Consider the following 21377-nt stretch of genomic DNA (forward strand, 5'->3'; position numbering starts at 1 on the left):
TAGACATGCCATTATCGATAGCCACCGGTAGTCGTCTGCCATGGCATCAACTGTGTCAATAGTCATTAAAAAAATAAATGCCTCTCTAGCTAGGTTGAGAAAAATTAAGGATTTGGCAAAATCAAGGGTTATCAAAGTGATTAATAGAGTTGTATATACGTGACTACCAATGGTGGGATGAGGAATGAGGTGAAACAATTAGCCACCGCAAAAGAAACAACAAATATCACACCACCACTAATACACCAAAACTAGCCTAACAAGTTAACCAATTATTATGGAATAGTTCCTAAACTAGTAATTCACAAATGCAATTTCCAAATGCAATGTAAAAGCCATATAAACCTTGATCCTCATACTCCATAGCCACTCATGACTACAATCATTTGAAGCCAAGGCCACCTTTCCATAATCCTGATCATCCCTTGAATTCATCTAAGAATATAAATTTCTCATTTTAAAAAAAAATGCAAAAATTATGGATTTGGCGAAATCATGGGTTATCAAAAGTGATTAATAGAGTTGTATATACGTGACTACCAATGGTGGGATGAGGAATGAGGGGAAACGACTAGCCACCACAAAAGAAACAACAAATATCACACCACCACTAATACATCAAAACTAGCCTAACAAGTTAACCAATTATTATGGAATAGTTCCTAAACTAGTAATTCACAAATGCAATTTCCAAATGCAATGTAAAAGCCATATAAACCTTGATCCTCATACTCCATAGCCACTCATAACTACAATCAATTTTTCTGAAGAACTATTTCAAAAAGTGGGCTAGAATCAGGTGCACAAGGCCTCACAAGGAGTCCAACTGCTGTTTGATGCCTACCCATCAGGCTAGATTACTCTCTTAAGCACATTTTTTGTTTGCTCTGGCTCTGCTCCACTTTTGGTCAGTCACACTTTGGAAATATGTTGAATTATCAAATCCAAAAGATAAGAGCAAGGATTTTCAAGAAAGCACTCTAGACTTCACTTCTGGTTGTGGTCAGTGACCATCCTAAACCACTCAATATCATCATTCTTCTATTATCCTCACAAACAATCTCACATCATATTGAGGTTAAATTGAATCTGTCTAGACTTCAAAAAAAGTGTGCATGAAATTAACTTGTGTGTTACTATTCACATATAAATAAGATGATCTTTCACCAGGAAAAGAAAATAATACTACTCCCACATTATACAGTTGACATATACAGAATTAATGAAGCCATTGCAGCTGATGGGCTAGAAACTTGAAGGCTATAAGGGTTTCTCTTTTATTAAAATGCAGATACATCTATTGACTCCCGCTCTCTCCATCACAGGGCCAAAGTACATTGCTGAGTTAAAGATCTATTTGGATTCCTCGACCCAACCTCCATGCCTTATTGTTGATGTCAAATTCTAATGAAGCCATATAAGCAAAATGGAAAAGCTTTACACTTCACGTCAAGTTGACAACTTTTGAGTATCAACTGCCAAGCACATTTCATGGAAAATGTCATTTTTGTGGGGACAATGCGTGTGATTGATGCTTCTTATTTGCAGGATGATGCCTTGCCTCTGCATACAAGGTCTGCACTAATGGGGGAAATTTCCATGAATTTCGAGATCTTTTCTGGCAATAAATAAAATCATGCACTCTATACAATCAGAATCACAAGGCAGCTAGATAAACCGATTGCAGAAGTGAAATTACACAGAACATCACCAATCGCTGTACATTTGGTATTTCTCACAGGACCATCCTGTAGTAAAGACTTCACAGGGCCTTGAAATACGAAATTCTGAGTACGCTCACTTGTAGAACTGCAAGATTATTGATCCCTTAGATGGTAAATGCAGCTTCATTCATCATACTGGAACATGCTACTACTAACCCACTCTGCATGACAAGAAGGAGAGGAGAGGATGATAGCCCTAATTAGCCGTGATGCACATGGCAAAATATATAAAACAAATTATCGTATGAAGCATTAATTCTCAACGTTCACAGCCTACGCTTACATGAAACTGCAACATTCCTGGCTGAGACCTTAAGTTCAACAATACTTTCCTTCCTAGATCTTAGTGAAAAAGTTATTCTCAATTTCATAACCATAATTAACCAGTATGTTCATAGCAGCATAGCATAACATGCATATAACAAATTTCACTGTACTAACCATTATTCTTAAGCCTCACAGAATATGCTAGCTGGAACTGCAACATTCTTAGCTGAGATCTTAAATTCAATAATACTCCACTTTCTAGATCTTAGTGAAAAAGCCTTGCACACCTGCACCACTGATAAAGGACTCTACACTCTCACAAAAGTCACGCTTGCACACGTGGTGAACTCGCACTAGGAATTATCTCAAATATTGGGGATTCTCCCTTGTAATCAGAGTTACAAATTGTTGATATTCACTGCCCAATACATTTAAGGCAATCTAACCTTCGCAAGTAATCCACATTTCACAGAAACATATCAAGATATTTGTGACAATTGACAATCTTATGCCTGGAGCCACCTGTTGAAAGAGATCTAGTGGGGCCCTGGTGAGTGGTCCTATGCTATGTCCATAATTGGATTATCTAGGGCCTAACCGAGAATGGATTTTCTATGTATTAGCTCTAGGCTTGTAATTATAAGCCTAGCCTGCCAATTAGCCTTAGCTTTAGGCTCTTGTGCATAAAGTAGCTTACTTTCCACAAAGGCCTCTGCTCCTCCTTAAAGCCAAGCTTTTCCCAAAATAGCTTGCTTTTTTAGCTTTGCCTTTTATGGGCAAGCTCTCATCCATTGAATCTAAACCTCATCCATGTAGTCTCAACCATAGGCTTAGAATGTGCCCTAAATTCCAGATTCAATCCTAGATTTCAAGTTAGCCCAACCTTGACCCTCAACAGTCCAATGTTGGTTAGGCTCTAGTTAATCCGATTTTAGCATTCCCCCCCCTTTGAAAAAGATTTATGATGCCATAAATCAGGTAAATAAAACTGATCACTGATTCTCGAACTATATTTCTCATCCAAAATTACTATAGTATCTGTAAAGTGACACCCATGAATATCTTGGGATCATTCGATTACCATCCAACATTTAGGATCCTCCTAAGTAAACTCTTATGTCTAGCTTACTTTTCATCTCAGAATCAGGTCTTTTGTCAAACAATCACGATATATCCGGGTTTATCTAGCATTTTAGATTATGTTAAGCTCTCGTAACACAGGTTACCCTAATTCAGCTATCCTTGCTGAATTATTTTTTCAAAGATCTTTACAAATCTCAGATATTTAACCCATCTTGGTATGACTCCATTTACAAGGGTAACTCCACCTTGAAGAATATTCATTCTTCGTTAGAATATACTTTTGGATTTATTATCAAGGCCCCGTTGCTATAGGCTCACAATCCCAATCCTCCAAAATTATGATGCATCCTCCGATACATATGGAGTGTCCAGTATGTTTTATTAGGATGTTGTCTGACACTCATTACAAGCTTCTACGAAGATCCATTCTGGATCTACATTTACAGCTAGATTTCAAAAATCATGTCATGATTTTGTTGGAAAGGTCACCTCCCCATTTGTAAGCCCCAATATGAGGAGAGCATGGGGGAGGGAGACCTAGGGAAGTACCCCACAGAAAAAGAGAGAAAGGGGCTGCCACATAGACAGCATCATGGCTGTCATGTGGGCAGCACATCTAGAGCTGTTATGGGCAGATCAGAGGGCCAGAATAGTACAGAAGCATGGCAGATCTGTACAGATTACAGACGCCTGCTGTACGGCTGGTTTCAGGGACATGTGTCATGTACGGAGCTCAGGCAGGAGCCCTAGAGCTGGAACAAACCTGGAGCAGAGGCAAGATAATCTGGGACAGATTGCGATGGAGACATGGAGGCGCACTGTTTGCAGCAGGTTTGGGGGGGGCTGGACCCTGAATATATGGAATTTTATCTGCCCTTGAAAGGAGGGCCAAAGCCCTAGTCTTATGGGCCAAGGGCCCTTGTAATGAGAGCCTTTAAGGGCAGTTTTCCAGCAGACTGGTCGGCCTGTTTGGGTCGGCCAGAGATGCTGCTGGTCGGTTTTTTGGAGCAGGCCTTGGGCCTATATAAAGAGGCCATTAGGCCTCATTCAATCATCACTTCGAGCTGCAGTTGGGGAGCAGACAGCAAGCCTAGCCTTGGACCTACACATAGGAGGAGAAGGAGGCTGACATAGAGCTGCAGACTGAGCTCAAGGTGCTGCCCACCTAGGCTGGCTTTCGGACAGCAAGGTGGAAGGGATCTAGACAGAGAGTCTACATATGCTCAAGCTGGAGCAAGCGGGCTCAGAGATCTAGAAGTGTCAAGCTTGTAGTAGAAGGACCTTTTGATATTGTACCGACGGAAATATGAAGTGTTGCTTCTATATTTGATTCTGAGCGTTGTCTATTTACTAGCTTGCACATCTATGCACATTAAGTTAAGAAGTCTTCCGTTGTGCGTACCCTCTGTTGGGTAATTTCTAACATGGTATCAGAGCCCAAGTAGGAGGCTCACAGGTGTGGGAGCCTGAAGGCAGGGACCTTGCTGAAGGACGACCCTGATTCAAATGCTCTTGGGAATCAACTTCCACGACTAGGGGATTGTGCCCTTGCGAGAAGGAGGGTGACTCAGGTTCAATCAGATGCGTTCAGGAGTTCTCGTCTACTGAAATTTGAGTTTGGTTGACTTTGATGTGTGGTATAATAGCGGAGATGTCGACCACTACAGCCTCTTCAACCCCTGCTCTCCCTTCCTCCTCCCCTAGTTTTTTCTCATTCACTATCCCTAACTTCAGAGAGTCTGGGAAACTAGACAGGACCAACTACCCGATCTGGAAGGTGAAAATCCGGAGCCATTTAGTGGCTCGAAAGTTGTGGAAGCTGACTACGGGAGTGGACACGAAGCCGGAGGACATGGTGGACAAGCAAGGGAAGATACTCATGGCAGTAGACAGAGAGGAGCTTGAAGCTTGGGAAGACAGAGATATCCATGCCCTGGAATTAATCATAGGGACTACTACGAACTCTGTTCTTCCACATATCCAGATGGCCGAGACCTCAGTAGAGGCATGGGTCACTCTGAAGGATCTATACGAGACAAACAACACCTCCCGGATTTTGCGTCTTCAGCATCAACTCTACAATCTTGATATGGAAGGAGATACGGTACATAGCCATTTGACAAAGGTCAAGGTGGTGAGGGATCAACTAGCGGCAGTTGGTTAGAAGACAGACTCATGCCATTTGGCCTTGATGGTACTGAGGAGGCTACCTCGAAGTTTCAAGAGCTTTGTTACGACCATGACAACAGGACAAAGGACCAAACCTCTGACGTTTGAGGAGTTGGGTTCATTACTGCTACAGGAGGAAGCTTGGGGTAAGTCCAAGAAAGACAACTTTGATGACCAGGAGACTTCCAGGAGAAAGCAGAAGAAGTGCTACTACTGTGATACGCCAGGATATTTTGCAAAGGACTGCAGAAAGAAAAAGGCAGATCGAAAAAACAAAAGGAAGGAGTCCGACTCTGATTCAGAGGAAGAGGCCAAAGCAAATGTGGTAATCGAAGAGTTGTTCCTGGTGACATCACCGGGTGTTACCGAGGTCAGATATGTTGACCAAGACATCACTAACATAGAGATGTGGGTCGACGAGGAGTCAGATGTCTTTGTGAAGGTGACGGACAGCATGGAGTGCTTGGTACGTTGTAGGTGCATGGCTATTGACACTGACACGAGAGTGGATTCCATGGAGGGCCCTAGGGTCTCATGGTCGGAAGGGGACAGTAAAGGATTACACAGGCTTTAAGTGGATGCCTAGATGAGGTACAAGGTTTGTTTTCAGAGCAAGCAAGCAAGCAGTACGACAGTCTGGTATGTACTTGATATTCTGCATTTGAGCCTTTATAGCATGCTGTGGAGACTCTGCTCTTCATTTGTATCAGGTGATACGAGATTGGAAGGAATGGGCCTTCTTCGAAGGCAGAAGGGGAAGTATTGATGCTTCTTCAAATCTCGGATGCAGATTGCTAGAAGGTGATGAACAAAGCTAGAAGATTACTTGCTTGAGAACTCAGCGAGAGTTCATGGTCCAAGTTATTTGGAAATATTCATTGGTTGTAGACCTTGCCAAAGGAAGGATGGGTTCAATCTGACCCTCAGAGCATGGTGCCTGGAAGACTCCAGGCTGTTCACTCATTATAAGGGGGACAACTGGAAGATCGTGACGGCTAGATTGCACGAGTTCTAAGGCAGGAACATGACTGAAGATGGTGGTGCCAGGAGGTGCTACCAGATGGATCTGTGTACCAGGATGGTGTGCGGAAGCGGAACCAGACCTGGTGGAGCAGGAGCCACTGGATGAAAAGCCAGGTAAAAGATTTTGACATCAAAGTGTTCCAGATGACTACGACCAAGGAGTTACCGGAGCATCGTCATCGACGTGTTGGCATTGGGCCGAGATGTGTCGATGAGAGGTAACCTCCCCATCTGTAAGCCCCCATATGAGGAGAGCATGGGGGAGGGAGACCTAGGGCAATACCCCACAGAAAAAGAGAGAAAGGGGCTGCCACATAGACAGCATCATGGCTGTCATGTGGGCAGCACATCTAGAGCTGTTATGGGCAGATCAGAGGGCCAAAATAGTGCGGAAGCATGGCAAATCAGTACAGATTACAAACGCCTGCTGTACGACTAGTTTCAAGGACATGTACGGAGCTCAGGCAGGAGTCCTAGAGCTGGAACAAGTATCACCACAATGTAAATATCCTAAGTCAAAGTACAATTGACCATTTATTTGATCATAATTAAAGAGTTTTCCATCTGGGTTGATTATGGTCAAAAGAGTTTTTCTATTGGCCAAAAATACTTGACTTCGGTCAAAAAGAGAAAATGCATGCCTTTGTGCACAGGAAAGATGAACCAAATGCGTTCTTAGTGCTTTTTGCAGCAACCAGGAAAGGGGCAACACAGTCATTGATGCTTTGGCCACTTTGTGGGTATATGCTTTAAATTGACAGCCCATTACTCGCACAAGTTGTGAATGCAAGACACCTCTTCTTGAGGTAATTTCTCTTTGAAAAGCAAAGGCACCATGCATCAGTTGCATACACAGTGTGTGTGAGAAACTTGCAGATCTCAGACAAGTTGTAGGAGAATGGCTCAATCACCTAACCAGTCAAGACAGAGAAGTGTGCAGCAAACTCAGCAAGAATTTGAGCAGATGGTACACATTCATATGCAAGAGATGGAAAATCTTAGAAGGGATCCAAGAGCTCAGCATTTGTTTCAAGGAGAAACTATGCCTAATGCAGCTTATGATGTGCCAATACTAGAGGCATACTCTCGTGTACAGCCCGAGAGAGAGAGAGATCTCATAGGGGACGGTCTCATAGTAGGAAGAGATCGAGGCATCATCACCGATCTCCAAGCCCTTCACCGTCTACCTCGAGCTCGAAATTTGTATCTTCTTCTTTATCAAATAAACCATCCAGGAAAAGAAGGAAACACAAGAAGTCTAGGAAGAGTAAGTCTTCCAGAGAGACTAAGGAATTCAAAGATGGAGGTAAATCTGTCAAGTTTATGACCTATAATAGACAATATGGTCATACAGACAAAGCATTGCAGTTCATCACGCAATTTGATGCTGCATTCAGTACAGAAAAGTTTTCAAAATCCTCCAAGTTGAGAATGGTCAATTTGCACTTGACAGCGACAACTATTGCATGGTGAAGTGCGCAGACCACAGATCGGTCAGCCCCAAAGAGGTGGAAGGGCTTCAAGAAAGCCTTCTACCAACAATTCATACCTAAACACTTTAGAGATCATGTTCTTCAAGATTGGGACAGTTTACATATGGATGCAGGAGATACAGTGGATGTGTACAACCAAAAGTTTTGGGATGCTTAGTTGCAGGTTGCATCTTTCAAAAAGATCTCCAAAAGAACCTAAATGAGAAAGTACAAAGCAGGTCTCAGTCCAAAAATTCAGGCAGTGGTGAATGCTTTGGGGGCAAAGAACATTCAGGACATTATGCATTCAGCTTCAGTAGCTAGTCTCGTGCCGTTACAAGATCCTTCCACAGTGCTATCCTTGCATGCTGGAGGTGCTGAAAGAAAGAAAACTGATTTTTCAAAATCAGAAAAGAAAGTATCCCAAGGTTGAAAAGAAAGGGTTTTAGCCTTAGAAGCCGAGGGCAAAGAACATTCACGACATTATGCATTCAGCTTCAGTAGCTAGTCTCGTGCCGTTACAAGATCCTTCCACAGTGCTATCCTTGCATGCAAGACGTGCTGAAAGGGAGAAAACTGATTTTTCAAAAAGTATCCGAAAAGAAAGGGTTTTAGCCTTAGAAACCGAGGGGTACTCAGCTTTCAAAGTCATATAAAGGCAAATCCCCATTCACTCCTGAACAGATAGCTGAATTCCGCAGAGATGGGAAATGCTTTAGATGTGAGAAAAAGGGGCATATGGCTGCCCAATGCCCTGAGAAGCCTTCGGGTTCTAAGAAGCAGAAAAAGCCACAAGTACCACCAAGACCAATGGTGGGAGCAATGCCAGATGTTTAGGGTAGTACCTCAGACCCAAAGAAAAAAGAGCTTTTGCTATCATTGGGAAAGATAAGAGATCAGCAAGCATTTATCCTATTTGATCCACGGTCTACAAACAATTTTCATATCCGAAGATTTAGCCCTCAGATTAGGGATTAAAACTGAAGAGCTAGGCAGAGCTCTTGATGCTGATCAAATGTTCCAGGGGAATCTAGTGCAAGTGTCCATGTGCAGAGTTACGTAGATCAGGAGGACTTCTTAATTTGTCCTCTCAAGCAGCATGATGTTGTACTTGGTACACCGTGGTTCCATCAAAAGGAAGTAACGATAGAATACCCTGAGAGGGTGCTGAGTTTTATCCATAGGGAAAAAAACCAGCGTTTCGTTGCCAGGAATAAAGGGGAGACAATCCCCATTGTAACTGATGTTACATGTGGTAAAGCAATAAAGTCTGCAATTTCCGCATACATGGTTTTTGTAAAAGAAAAAGAGAATGATATGCATGCTGAAATGAATGATGCAGACAAAGATAAATTTCAGTTTCTTGTAAACTTTAAAGATTGTTTTGCAGATGCTTTGCCAGGGGAGTTACCCCCAGAGAGACCAGAGGAAACTCGATGGTGAAGGACAACCACATCTAGCATAATATCATCTATACTCTGCTATCAAGGAGCAAGATACAGAGGGTTGTAGGAAGACCGTTGAAAGGCATGAGTTTTTTTTTTTTGCAAGGATTCGCTTGCAAGCATCCTCTATATTTTCACAAATCAAGGTATCCACAAACCAACCAACCCCCCCCCCCCCCCGCCCCCACACACACACCCCCAAAAAAAAGCTTTTGGCTCCCACTTTTGGGATATTGTCAATGAGTTGACACCCTAAGAGGCAGGCTGCAGGACAGCCAACACTCTCTCCAAAGCCTCACAAAATGCTGAGTTTGTACTTTAAAACTAATAGGCAGCTCTTTTCCATGGAAATAAATAGACGACGGTGTGCAAGTGCATCTACTTGGAAATTCAATAGAATCAGAATCACAACATTGACACCGAAGGTGTGTGTCCCCAAAAAGTACTTGCAATGGGACCTCCAAGAGTGGGAGTGGATTGATGCAAGGCATCACGAGACGAGTCTCCCATTCTTTCAGTACATGTTCGCAATGAGCATGCAGAGGCTGTCCTTTCTTCTCTGACGTACCTACAGGTTTGAGGTGGCATTTCAGCCTCAATCTTGGCTCTTTCATTCGAGTGGGGCTTGACCCTCTCATGCTTTCTCATGCGGTTCATGGTGTATTTGATGCCTTGAGCACTTTGCTCTTTGGGGATTTTTCATAGTTATTAGGAGTCATTTTCAGGAAAATTAAATAAAATTTTAACAATTCTCTGTGTTTTACTATCATCATTAGCTTTCCAAAAAAAATCAATATCCCGGATTCATTTCTAATTCATGGAGCACAACTAGCCAATTTCATTATTTCAAAACGGTCAGCATTCGAAAAAAAACAATATCCCGGATTCATTTCTTCTCCTTTTCTTCAAACTTTAGTTCATGGAGCACAACTAGCCAATTTCATAATTTCAAATACGGCCAGCATTTGCAACATACCATTGGATTCCCAAAGCTTCTTACTATCTACAAATTATGTAAATGAGGAAGACTCCATAGGTTAAAAAGGCAATCAAGCAAATACCTTTAAGGTCCCATTTTAGTCCGAATAAATGACAGCCGAGCCAAATAACTACTCTCTGCAAAGTCATGCACAGTCCGTAGGCTAGAGCGACCACTATCATGTATATGAGCTTCTTGCTGTATTGCTCTGCTATGCTCTCCTGGATCCTGAATGATTGTATAAAACATGTCAGAATCAACCGGTTGGACCAAAACAACAAAAGAAGAGCAACCCAGTAAGCAATTGATTTGGCTGCATAAATGATAATCTATCATAGCAAACTCAAGTCACGGACATAGCACCTGACGATGCATTAAAAAATACTTCTTTCTTACTAGACTATGTTTTTTACATGAGTTTCTCCAATTTTTAAATAAAAATCCAGGGGAAAAACTATTTCCACCCAGCTCACCCCTGCCCCAAACAAAAAAAATGGAGGGGCAGGAAACTGTGCCTTCATATTACAATTGGAACCTGCACTTTCCCATGCTATGCTTAAAAATCTTGGCTTACTTCAAACTTCATATCTTCACATTGGCAAGGCTAAGAAAACCCAAATTCCATCTGAAATGTGAGAGTTATGTAAGTGACAAAGGTAAGATCCTGCAATGTGTACCTGCAAAAATTCCAACATTTGTTCTTCGATGGTTCCACGCATTGCTAGCGTTTCTACCAGAATTGGTCGTGTGGCACCCATACGATGCGCTCGACTTACTACTTGCTCTTCCATGCTGGAGCACAAGACATTTCAAGCTAGTGATAACTTGATCCTCATGAAGAAATACAATATATCAAAAATATGTTCCAATTACAGAGATTACCTGCGATCCCAAATGGGTTCCATCAGAAATACATGTGTCACAAAACTCAAATCCAGGCCTAAAGCAGCACTACCATCCATCAAAAGAACAGTGCAATCTCTGTCATTCTGAAAATTGAGTAGAGACTTCATCTGCAAACCACCAGAAACAGTGAGATTAAGCCAAAATATATTCCAGTCGTTCAACAATATGCAGACAGTGCTGGAACAAAACTCATCTTAGTGACAGACCTTATTTATTGAGTGCATAGGGCTGTACATTCCTGCAACCTTGATACCTGCTTTGGAAAGCTGAAGGAGCTCAAGATTAGTATGAAGGGCAAACTTCCAAATAAGAAACGCCAACAGCAAACTACAGAGTAAGACAGATATATCCCTTCAAAATGTGATTGGCCTCATTGTTTTCAAGGACACCACAAGAGACTCCAGCAAATGACTGAAGGAAAGATAACTAAGATTGCATAACAGTGGAATGATGAACTAAACAAGCGAGTACAAATACTCGTGAACACTGTAGGTTCTGCTAAATGCAAATGATCGTGAAGATGAATGGACAATTACTATGCAGCACTTGCAATGGAAGCATGTGTGTAAAACCATTGGAAAGCTTGAGTGTTCTAATGCAATTGCTTGCAAATGCAAAGCATGTGCATGTGTGTGTGGGTGTGTGAGTGAAAAAAAAGGGCATTATTTCAAAAAAAAAAAAGCTTTTATGGAGCATTGGAGTATATCAATAGAGGAGGATAATGCTGATGACTTGAGTGGGGGGAGGGGAGGGAGGAGGGAGAGAGAGAGAGAGAGAGAGAGAGAGAGAGAGAGAGAGAGAGAGAGAGTTTATTAAAGTCTTTGGAAGACCAATGGGTCTATGAGACTGTGAAAATCCTGGTACAAACGAGCTGTGGATCTACTAAACGAGCATCCACACCAATGCAAAATGCAGAAAATGCAGAATGGTAGTACTTAGTACTAAGTACAACATAGTCATGTTGGTGGTCGACTATATATCAATCTCATCATCATCATCATCATCATCATCATCATAGGACATCACGCTGGATGAGGCAATGGAGGCATGAAATCGGCGATAGAGTGTTGTCGGCCACTCACGGGTCCTGGCACCTCTCTTGGTCGTAGCTCTACGCCTAACAAGGGCTACAGTAACCCTTGTCAGTCAAGCTCCGACTCTAAACAAAGGGGGGGATATCCCCAAGTGTAATTTGCGTGTCAACCTTCTGTCTGAGCTGTCGGGTCACTGGCTCTAGGTCTCCGTCATGTCGAGGCCTCGTCTCGTGGGGGTCCATGTGATCTGGCTCAAAAAACTCCATGATAGAGCTCTCATAGGGATCAGCCAAGGAAGAAGTATGCTCATGTCTCCATGCTCGAAGTATTCTCTCGCAGTGTCTGAGTACCTCATGAATGAAGCCTGCCAAACACCTCTGGTCTGGGTAGGAGAGGAATCGGGCCAAAACCCCATAGCTATCTCTGAAGAGGCAGTAGAAACGCCCTCAAATCTCATAGTAAACACGACACCTGAAGATGAAGTGTTACTCTGTCCCAACCTCCTGCATGTCACACAATGTGCATAGCCCCTCTCCCGCGTAGGCGCTCTGCTCTACCACTCTCGATACGAAGTCTATGTGAAGAGACCCAGAACTGCCCGAGAGAGATCCTCAGTGAGTGGGGTAAGTAGATCTGTGTGTATCCTGGCAATGAAACCCTCCTCTGTGATATGTAAGCAGTGATCTCTGTAGAAGATAAGCTTCACTGGCAGTTCACTTGGTCTCAACCAGGTCCGGAATGTGTCTAGCTGTGCGAGATCCTCATGGATAACCTGGTTGACCTCTGTGTGTATCCTGGTAGGTCAATGAAACCCTCCTCTGTGATATGTAAGCAGTGATCTCTGTAGAAGCTAAGCTTCACTGGCAGTTCACTCGGTCTCAACCAGGTCCGGAATGTGTCTAGCTGTGCGAGATCCTCATGGATAACCTGGTTGACCTCGTGTGATAGGAGGGGAGACAACAGGGCGTCCATGTTGCACTGGAAGGGAGGAAGTCTATCCATGTGGAACCCCTGTCGCTCTCTCAGTGCATGCATACTAGCATCTCTGGTCCCCTCCTGCTGAAAGTGCCATAGAAGATGATAGTGCTAGCCATGGTAGCCTGCTACGCCCAGAAGTGTAATCCCCATATTCCCTGACTCAATATAGATACGTGATGACCTGAAAAGCAGCACCTAGCTGTAATGGGGATGACCCACTCAGTCTGAACGATTTGGTGAGCAACGGATGGCTTACCACGAATCATCCGTGATAACATGAGAACCTGTAGCTGCTCCACACGAGCCCACTCTGTATCCGACAAGTTTAGTCTCCAACAACGACTGCCATACATCCCCGCTGGGCCAACCAAGGAGTCAAAAAGCAGTTCCTTAGTCCCTAGACCTGAGAGTGCAAGCGGAAGCACTATCTCTCTAGTCTGGCCATTGAAGCATATCCTCTGCCTAAACGTGCTTGCATCGCGGGTCTCATGATAACATGAGAACCTATAGCCACTCCACACGAGCCCACTCTGTATCCGACAAGTCTAGTCCCCAAAAGGGGCTGCCATACATCACCGCTGAGCGCACCAAGGAGTCAAAAAGCAGTCCCTTGGTCCGTAGACCTGAGAGTGCAAGCGGAAGCACTGTCTCTCTAGTCTCGCCATTGAAGCATATCCTCTACCTAAGCATGCCTGCACCGCGGGTCTCATGGTGAAGATGGGTCTAGAGAAGACAACTCCAAGATACATGTAAGATGAAACTATGTCAATTGAAGCATATCCTCTGCCTAAACGTGCTTGCATCGCGGGTCTCGTGATAACATGAGAACCTATAGCCGCTCCACACGAGCCCACTTTGTATCCGACAAGTCTAGTCCCCAACAGGGACTGCCATACATCCCCGCTGAGCGAACCAAGAGTCAAAAAGCAGTCCCTTGGTCCATAGACCTGAGAGTGCAAGGGGAAGCATTGTCTCTCTAGTCTGGCCGTTGAAGCATATCCTCTACCTAAGCGTGCCTGCATCACGGGTCTCATGGTGAAGATGGGTCCAGAGAAGACAACTCCAAGATACATGTAAGATCAAACTATGTCAATAGGTAACCCATCAAATTTGAATGGCTCCTAGCGCATGACGGCTCGAGATATATTGAAGATCATGACCTTGGTTTTACCCAGGTTAACCTTCAAATCACGAGACTCACAAAAGAAGTGTAGTGCGTCAAGGTGTCTCTGGAGCCCCTTTGTTGAAGAGGACAAAAGAGCCACGTCATCTGCATAAAGCAATATCCGGATCAGCATGCCCGCAAGAGAGCAACCAACTCCCCCCTGTGTCTATATCACTGTCTCAAGCTTGTCAATGTAGAGGCCAAACAGGGTAGGTGATAATGGACACCCTTGTTTAACCCCAATAGTACTCATGATCTCATCTGTCCCGCCCGGACTCTGCCTGAAACTCTCTCGTAAAGTGCCATGACAAAAGAGCCACGTCATCTACATAAAGCAATATCCAGATCAGCCGCAAGAGAGCAACCAACTCCCCCCTGTGTCTATATCACTGTCTCAAGCTCGTCAATGTAGAGGCCAAACAAGGTAGGTGATAATGGACACCCTTGTTTGACCCATATAGTACTCATAATCTCATCTGTCCTGCCCGGACTCTTCCTGAAACTCTCTCGTAAAGTGCCATGACAGCCTAGATGATCTCCTGGTCATCTCGTAGGCGTCGTGAACCGTGTCAAATGCCTTGCAAAATTCCACAAAGCAACAATAAACCCTTTGCTTCCGTGTCCTCACCTCCTCGATGATGAACCTCCATGTCATCTGCATAAAGCAATATCCGGATTAGCATGCCCGCAAGAGAGCAACCAACTCCCCCCTGTGTCTATATCACTGTCTCAAGCTCGTCAATGTAGAGGCCAAACAGGGTAGGTGATAATGGACACCCTTGTTTGACCCCAATAGTACTCATGATCTCATCTGTCCCGCCCGGACTCTACCTGAAACTCTCTCGTAAAGTGCCATGACAGCCCAGATGATCTCCTGGTCATCTCGTAGGCGTCGTGAACCGTGTTAAATGCCTTGCAAAATTCCACAAAGCAACAATAAACCCTTTGCTTCCGTGTCCTCACCTCCTCGATGATGCACCTCCATGTCATCTGCATAAAGCAATATCCGGATTAGCATGCCCGCAAGAGAGCAACCAACTCCCCCCTGTGTCTATATCACTGTCTCAAGCTCGTCAATGTAGAGGCCAAACAGGGTAGGTGATAATGGACACCCTTGTTTGACCCCAATAGTACTCATGATCTCATCTGTCCCGCCCGGACTCTACCTGAAACTCTCTCGTAAAGTGCCATGACAGTCCAGATGATCTCCTGGTCATCTCGTAGGTGTCGTGAACCGTGTCAAATGCCTTGCGAAAATCCACAAAGCAACAATAAACCCTTTGCTTCCGTGTCCTCACCTCCTCGACGATGCACCTGAGCATGAGAATGTGATCCATGGTTCCATGATCACACCGGAATCCAACCTGTCCTGCGGCTCTAAGTCCTCGCCACTCCGCAACTCTGCTGACCTCGGAATCAAGCATTGATGCATCAATCTTAGACATGACATGTCCAATCATAATGGTCCTGTAATTCTCTGGGCTCATAGGATCCCCTACCTTGTGAATGGGTGAGATAGTGTTAATGGTCCAGGTGTGTGGAAACCCCAAACAAACAGCTTCATTAAAGAGCTTTGCTAAGATCGAGGCTAGGAGGTTAATCCCATATGCAATGAACTCAATGCATATTCCCTCATGATTCTTCGCTCGGCCATTATGAAGTTTCATTGCAGCATCCTTTACTCCCCCTTAGTGAAGAGGGTGCAGGATGTGGGGCGTGGCATATGTGAGAGATTAGGGACGGGCTGATTTGGATGTCATAGAGTGTGCGTGCATAATTATACCAGACCTGAGTGTCAATGAGTGGTGAGGAGGAGCCTCCCTCTAGAAATCTCTGCCAAAAGTCCTTAGAGTTGTTACTAAATAAAATGTTCAATTTCCTCCTCGTTCCGACGAACGAAATCTAGTTTCTTTCTACGTACCAGTCGACAATACTTGTGTGTCTCTGGTTCACTCGGTTTGCTCGGAAGATTGTTTTTGGTTTCGAATCTGAGCTGACAGCGTAAAGCCTTACACTCATCATCGTACCAGCTATTACAAGGTACGGTCCCAAGGGGTGGTGGGCGGGTGGAGCGAGTGGTGTGAGGTAAAGCGTGAAGGACATCCTCGTGTGACTAGGGCAGCACGGTCCTCTAATAGGGGTATGAAGTCAATATAGGCGAGCAGCATGTACAGAGTCCAGACGATCAGAGTAAGTAGGTGAGTGGTCGCGATCGAAGCGTATATCATGATAGGTGGAGTAAGAACTCAATGGGGTGGAGGGTGCAGTGCGACGGGACGTAGAAATGCTAAAGAAAAGATAGGCATGATCAGCTTCTGGAGGGAGAGGCGCTACCGTAGAATCAATGATGCGAGATGTGAAGGCAGGGGATGCCATGATGTAATCAACAACGCTAGAACCTCCCCCATGTGGAAAACATGTGAAACCACCTCAGGCAGAACATCTGTTAAGACCATTATAAATAATGACATCATGCATCCTATCGAGGTCTAAAAGGGCATGCCTGTAAGATGTGACCGGACCTCATCTGTCAGACGAAACCTGTAGCATACCTGCATACTCAAGGTCAATGTCTGGTAGTAGAATGGAATCATCCCTGAAGTCGAGGAGTGGTACCTGACGAGCGCATGTCTTATGGGGAGCTGCAGACAACCTCCCCCGTGTGAAAAACATGTGAAACCACCTCAAGCAGAACATCTATTAAGACCATTATAAATAATGAGATCATGCATCCTGTCGAGGTCTAAAAGGGCATGCCTGTAAGATGTGACCGGATCTCATCTGTCAGACGAAACCTGTAGCATACCTGCATACTCAAGGTCAATGTCTCGCAGTAGAATGGAATCATCCCTGAAGTCGAGGAGTGGTACCTGACGAGCACATGTCTTATGGGGAGCTATAGACGGGGGCGGGGCGGGGCAGGAGCGGGATGGGTAGCTGGAGGCGCAGCAACAAGGGCGAGGCGGAGGCTGGGCGCCCCATGAGGAGAAGGGCGACGGAGTAAGGCGGGGCTGCGTAGGAGGTCAGGAGGGTTGCGGGCGTAAGAACGCGGAGGGCCCAAGAGGAGAAGGGCAACGGAGCAAGGCGGGGCTGCGCAGGGGGGCAAGAGGGTTGCGGGCATAAGAAGGCGGAGCGGAGGAAGGCCGTCGAAGGCGGAGGAGGGCTGGCTAGCGCACAGAGAGAGAGAGAGAGAGAGAGAGAGAGAGAGAGAGAGAGAGAGAGAGAAGGGAGGGGGGAGGGAGAGAGGGGGAGGAGAGAGAGACTAGAATAGAAAGTAGTGAACCAAGGCATGAGGTGTACGAAATCTATTGGGAAGACACTTTTTTGAAAAACTCTCAGTAGAGCAATGCCTTGGCAATGCAGTGCTAACAAAGAATTCATTCCCCCCACATCTGGACCCTTATAAGGAAAAGGATCCCATGAGCCCAGAAATCAAACGCAGGCTCATCTTTAGCTAGACCCTATTTAGATTCTCGTCTACACAGACAATGTGGTCTTACTCTTCTCCCATTAAGGGAGTCTCTAGAGACATCTAGATGCACTTCAGACCTTTTGTGAAACACATGATTGAAAGTCAACCTTGGAAGAAAACCAAGGTTATGATCTTCAACACATCTCGGGAAGTAACGCATAGAGAGCAATTTGATAGTAAATTTGTGCGTCCTATACACATCCCAAATTGCTCCTCTCCCACTTGATCTTCACGATGAGACAAGCTATGTAGGCCCAATGGAGCCACACTTGCTAGGCTCGAGCGCCAGTGCCTCCATTCTCAATTCCAGAACCCCAGGACCAAGTCTCTTCTCTTCAACTTTCTGTTCCGTCCAACTACTGTGTATGGCAGTTCCTACTGGGGCCCCAAAGCTCAAAGATAGATTGGGCTCAAGTACAGCGACTCCAAGTTTTACAGCTTGTGCAGAAGCTTGTGCAGATGGTCCGTTGTGAGCCTTCCATCCTCACTAGATAAGTTGTCCCCTCTCCAACTCGATGCAGCTTTCTAGATGATCACATATCTCCATCGAGTCAGAGATTTTAGTTCCATGACCTCAAGCTGATAGAGGTTACCATGGCTAGGCCTATCTGCATCCATAACATCAGCAGCCAAGGGATTAGAGATATTGGTAAGCTCTGACATGTAGATGGTTTGCGATCTTGGACTTCACATGGAGAGATTGCCATCTTTTAAGTATAGTCACAAGGCCCCATATGTTCTGCTCAATTATCATGAGGTGAACCAGGTTCTTCAAGAGGATCAAGTACACGTTGTGTGAAGATTTTTGAAAACCCCAAACTTGTCTTGTACATATGTACATGTGTGATGTTCAACTTATGTGTGTGCTTGCTGGCATTCAATCAAATTTTGTGTAAGCAGTTTTCGAGTACTTCATAGTATCTAGAGTTGGGAATGTGTGCATTAAGTGACTTGGTCTAAGTTTTGTGGGAAGCCTTGGGAGTGGTAAAAAGGCAAATATGAGGTGGCTAATTAAGAATGATGTGGCTGGAATCAAAAAGGTATCCATGCATGTGGCTACGTAATAGAGGAGGGAAGCTTCTCATTGAGGAGCAAGCATGTACGTGAAGCTTGGGCATGAAGGAGAATTCAGGAAGTTTTCCGGAACGCATAGGGAATAGACACACAAGTGGAGAGGGAAAAGAAGAGGTGGATGGAGTTCTGAAAAAGGTCTCTACTAGGCAGGCGGTGAGGATCTCAGTGAAGGGGAGAGAGCTTCGGGAGAGGGTCATTGCCACTATACAGTAGGGAGGATTGTAAGTTACGGAGAAGGTACTCCTGGATGGAGCTGTTGCGACACTATGCATGCGGGCTGTTGCTTCCGGACGGGAGAGGGACTTGATGACTGAAAGGCTGTAGCAGTTGGTGGTGGCTAGAGGATCATGGCGACGCGGGTGTACTGCAAGCTCATCGTGAAGGTGAGGCCATGTCTAAAGCAGGAAGAGCCAGGGAAGAGCTCTGTGTGTTGAGCAGAGGAGATAGCTGTGTTGGGTCGTCATGCAGCAAATGACCTTGGATGATAGGCTTTGCTGAAGAGGTCGATGGATGCTTGAATGGAGGCTGGGAAGGGGGAAAAGCAGAGAAAAAGAGGCATTTTCAGCACGCCCTGATCTGGAGAGCTGGAGGGAGCAAGAAACCTGGTCAGAGATGCTTGCAGGTGAGCCTGGAGTGCAGTTTTCGAGCAGAGGTTGCTGAACTTGCGTCCTGGAGGCTGTGGACAACAAGCTCTTGGCAGAGGGAGCATTTCCATCGCGGGAAGTTGCTGTTTTTTGCTATCCCTGGGTGTCAGAAGAAGTAAGCAATCGTGAATTTGCTGAAATCAAGTGTCGGAAGCAAGAGGGAAGCAAGGCAATCAGATTTTTGTTCAGAAACGGAGCCAGGACAGTCAGGAAAGAAGGGCGACCTGATTTATGGGAGGAAGTGCTGCTGATTTTGCATGCTGAAGGAGCTAGAAGCTGGGCAATTTCAAAAAGGTGGTTCCTGGTCAGTAGAACTTGCAGACAGAGGTGAAGAGAGTGAGGTCGATTTCAGATTTGGTTGTTTTCTTGCTGCCCGAAGTTTGTACTAGCTGGAATTCACTGCCTGGGTAAAAAGGAATGCATAAACAGTTGTTATTTGGCTGATATTCACCAGAAGAAGTGGGCTGCTACTGTGTTTCGTGAAGAGGGAGGCAGTAGGAGTGTGATAGACCCTAGGAACTTGCTGAAAAGTACAAAAATCAGACCTGTTTTGGTGTGAGGAGGTTGTTGGCAACAGGAAGAGGCTCCAGGTTCTTGAAGAATTTTCAGTTCAGATTTTGTGTAAGTCAGGGGAGAAGCCACGGGAGGAGATTTGGACAGGAAAGTTGCAGTTTTTTGTGGTTTCGAGCTCTTTTTTGATAAATACAGTTTGCTGTAATTGTTTTGAGGTGTTCTCGAGGTGTTGTGGGCCAGCAGCTACAGGAAAAGAGGTGTTTTCTGAATTTCTAAGTTGGCTGCAGCAAAACAGCAGCAGAAAGGGTGAAACAGGAGGAGTTTTGTGGAGTCTGGAGTCCAATATATGCAAGTTTTGTGGACTGTTTTGAAGCGGAACTATGTGGCCTTGTTGTAGCAGAGAATCTGTGATCTTTTGATGCTAGAGAGTGTATCAAATCAGACTGGAATTGAGCTGATTTGTAAGTTGAATATAGTCTCATGTGTGGGATCACTCTAGACGGGTTTTCCTGTGGAGTTTTGTGTAAAGAGTCAAAGCTGAAACTGAGTTTTTGTATACATGCTTGAAATAAAGTCTGTTGATATCTCTGGGTGTTTAGTTCTGGGTGAGTTTGTTCTGCGTGTGAGAGTGTGACACGCTATAAAGGCGCATATAGCTATACCGCTTCTGTGTCACTTTTTGGTGCCTCCACGGAGGCAGTTCACTTCAGTTTACAAGATTGGAAGAGCAGATGTTCTGAGATGTGTTGCAAGCAATGGGGAGAAATCCACACATGAGAGTGATACAGTGTGAGTGGTGTGGAGAATGTGGTCACAGGAAGGACAGATGCATTGAAGTCCAGCTACGTGTGATCCGACTCCGAGCCAGAGTGCAGAGAGCTCTGAAAGTGCTTGCCCGGAGGAAAAAGAATGCTCTTCGGATGCAGAGTGAGCTTCTTCAGTAGTGTGTTTGTTTTGTTGCCTTCGAGTTTTGTTGTGGTTGAGAAAGCCGGGGTGTGACAGTTGAAAGATTGTGAGGATGGCACACGCTGGGGGATGCCGTATGAAAATGCAGTAAGATTCCTGGAAAAGATGGAATTTACAGCACTTATAAAAGATAGGGCAACCCCTGAGATTTTGTTTCAGATCTTGAATTATTGTTTGCAGGGAGATGCAAAAGCATGGTTGCAGACTCAAGTTGCTACCTTTAGGACTGCTCATCCCCAGCAACAAAATCCAAAGTATACAATGGTGAGAGCAACTTTCCTTGTACGCTTTGCACAAGCCAGGAGCCCTAATGAAGTCTGGAAAGACCTATGCTCAGTGAGACAGGCGGAAGAACAAGATGTGAATCAGTACATAATCCAGTTTGGGAGATTATGGAGTTTGTGGTGTGAAGCTCTTGTTCCAGAAGTACCACCTCAAATCATCAAGCGTGATCGTTTCATAG

The 21377-nt window shown here is 44.9% G+C and overlaps 1 protein-coding gene across 2 annotated transcripts in view; it reads right to left on the bottom strand.

Annotated features, from left to right (window-relative positions):
* Positions 1–1227: 1227 nt before the first annotated feature.
* Positions 1228–21377, bottom strand: part of LOC147905950 (SNF2 domain-containing protein / helicase domain-containing protein / F-box family protein) — a 41610-nt gene continuing 21460 nt past the window's right edge. The window contains exons 5-9 of one of the 2 annotated variants that reach the window (XM_087375815.1): positions 11275–11334; positions 11045–11175; positions 10840–10954; positions 10245–10390; positions 1228–1809 (exon numbers count right to left, since the gene is read on the bottom strand). In XM_087375815.1, the coding sequence (XP_087231941.1) occupies positions 10247–10390; positions 10840–10954; positions 11045–11175; positions 11275–11334 (450 nt within the window). In that variant the 3' untranslated portion in view covers positions 1228–1809; positions 10245–10246. Of the gene's footprint in view, positions 1886–10244; positions 10391–10839; positions 10955–11044; positions 11176–11274; positions 11335–21377 lie in introns of both variants that reach the window. The other variant, XM_087375807.1, reaches the window with a different exon arrangement.

Source organism: Dipteris shenzhenensis, chromosome 1 (genome assembly GCF_047967505.1).
Source record: "Dipteris shenzhenensis isolate YYH24624 ecotype China chromosome 1, Dip_SZ_1.0, whole genome shotgun sequence".
In the NCBI taxonomy this organism is placed as follows: domain Eukaryota; kingdom Viridiplantae; phylum Streptophyta; class Polypodiopsida; order Gleicheniales; family Dipteridaceae; genus Dipteris; species Dipteris shenzhenensis.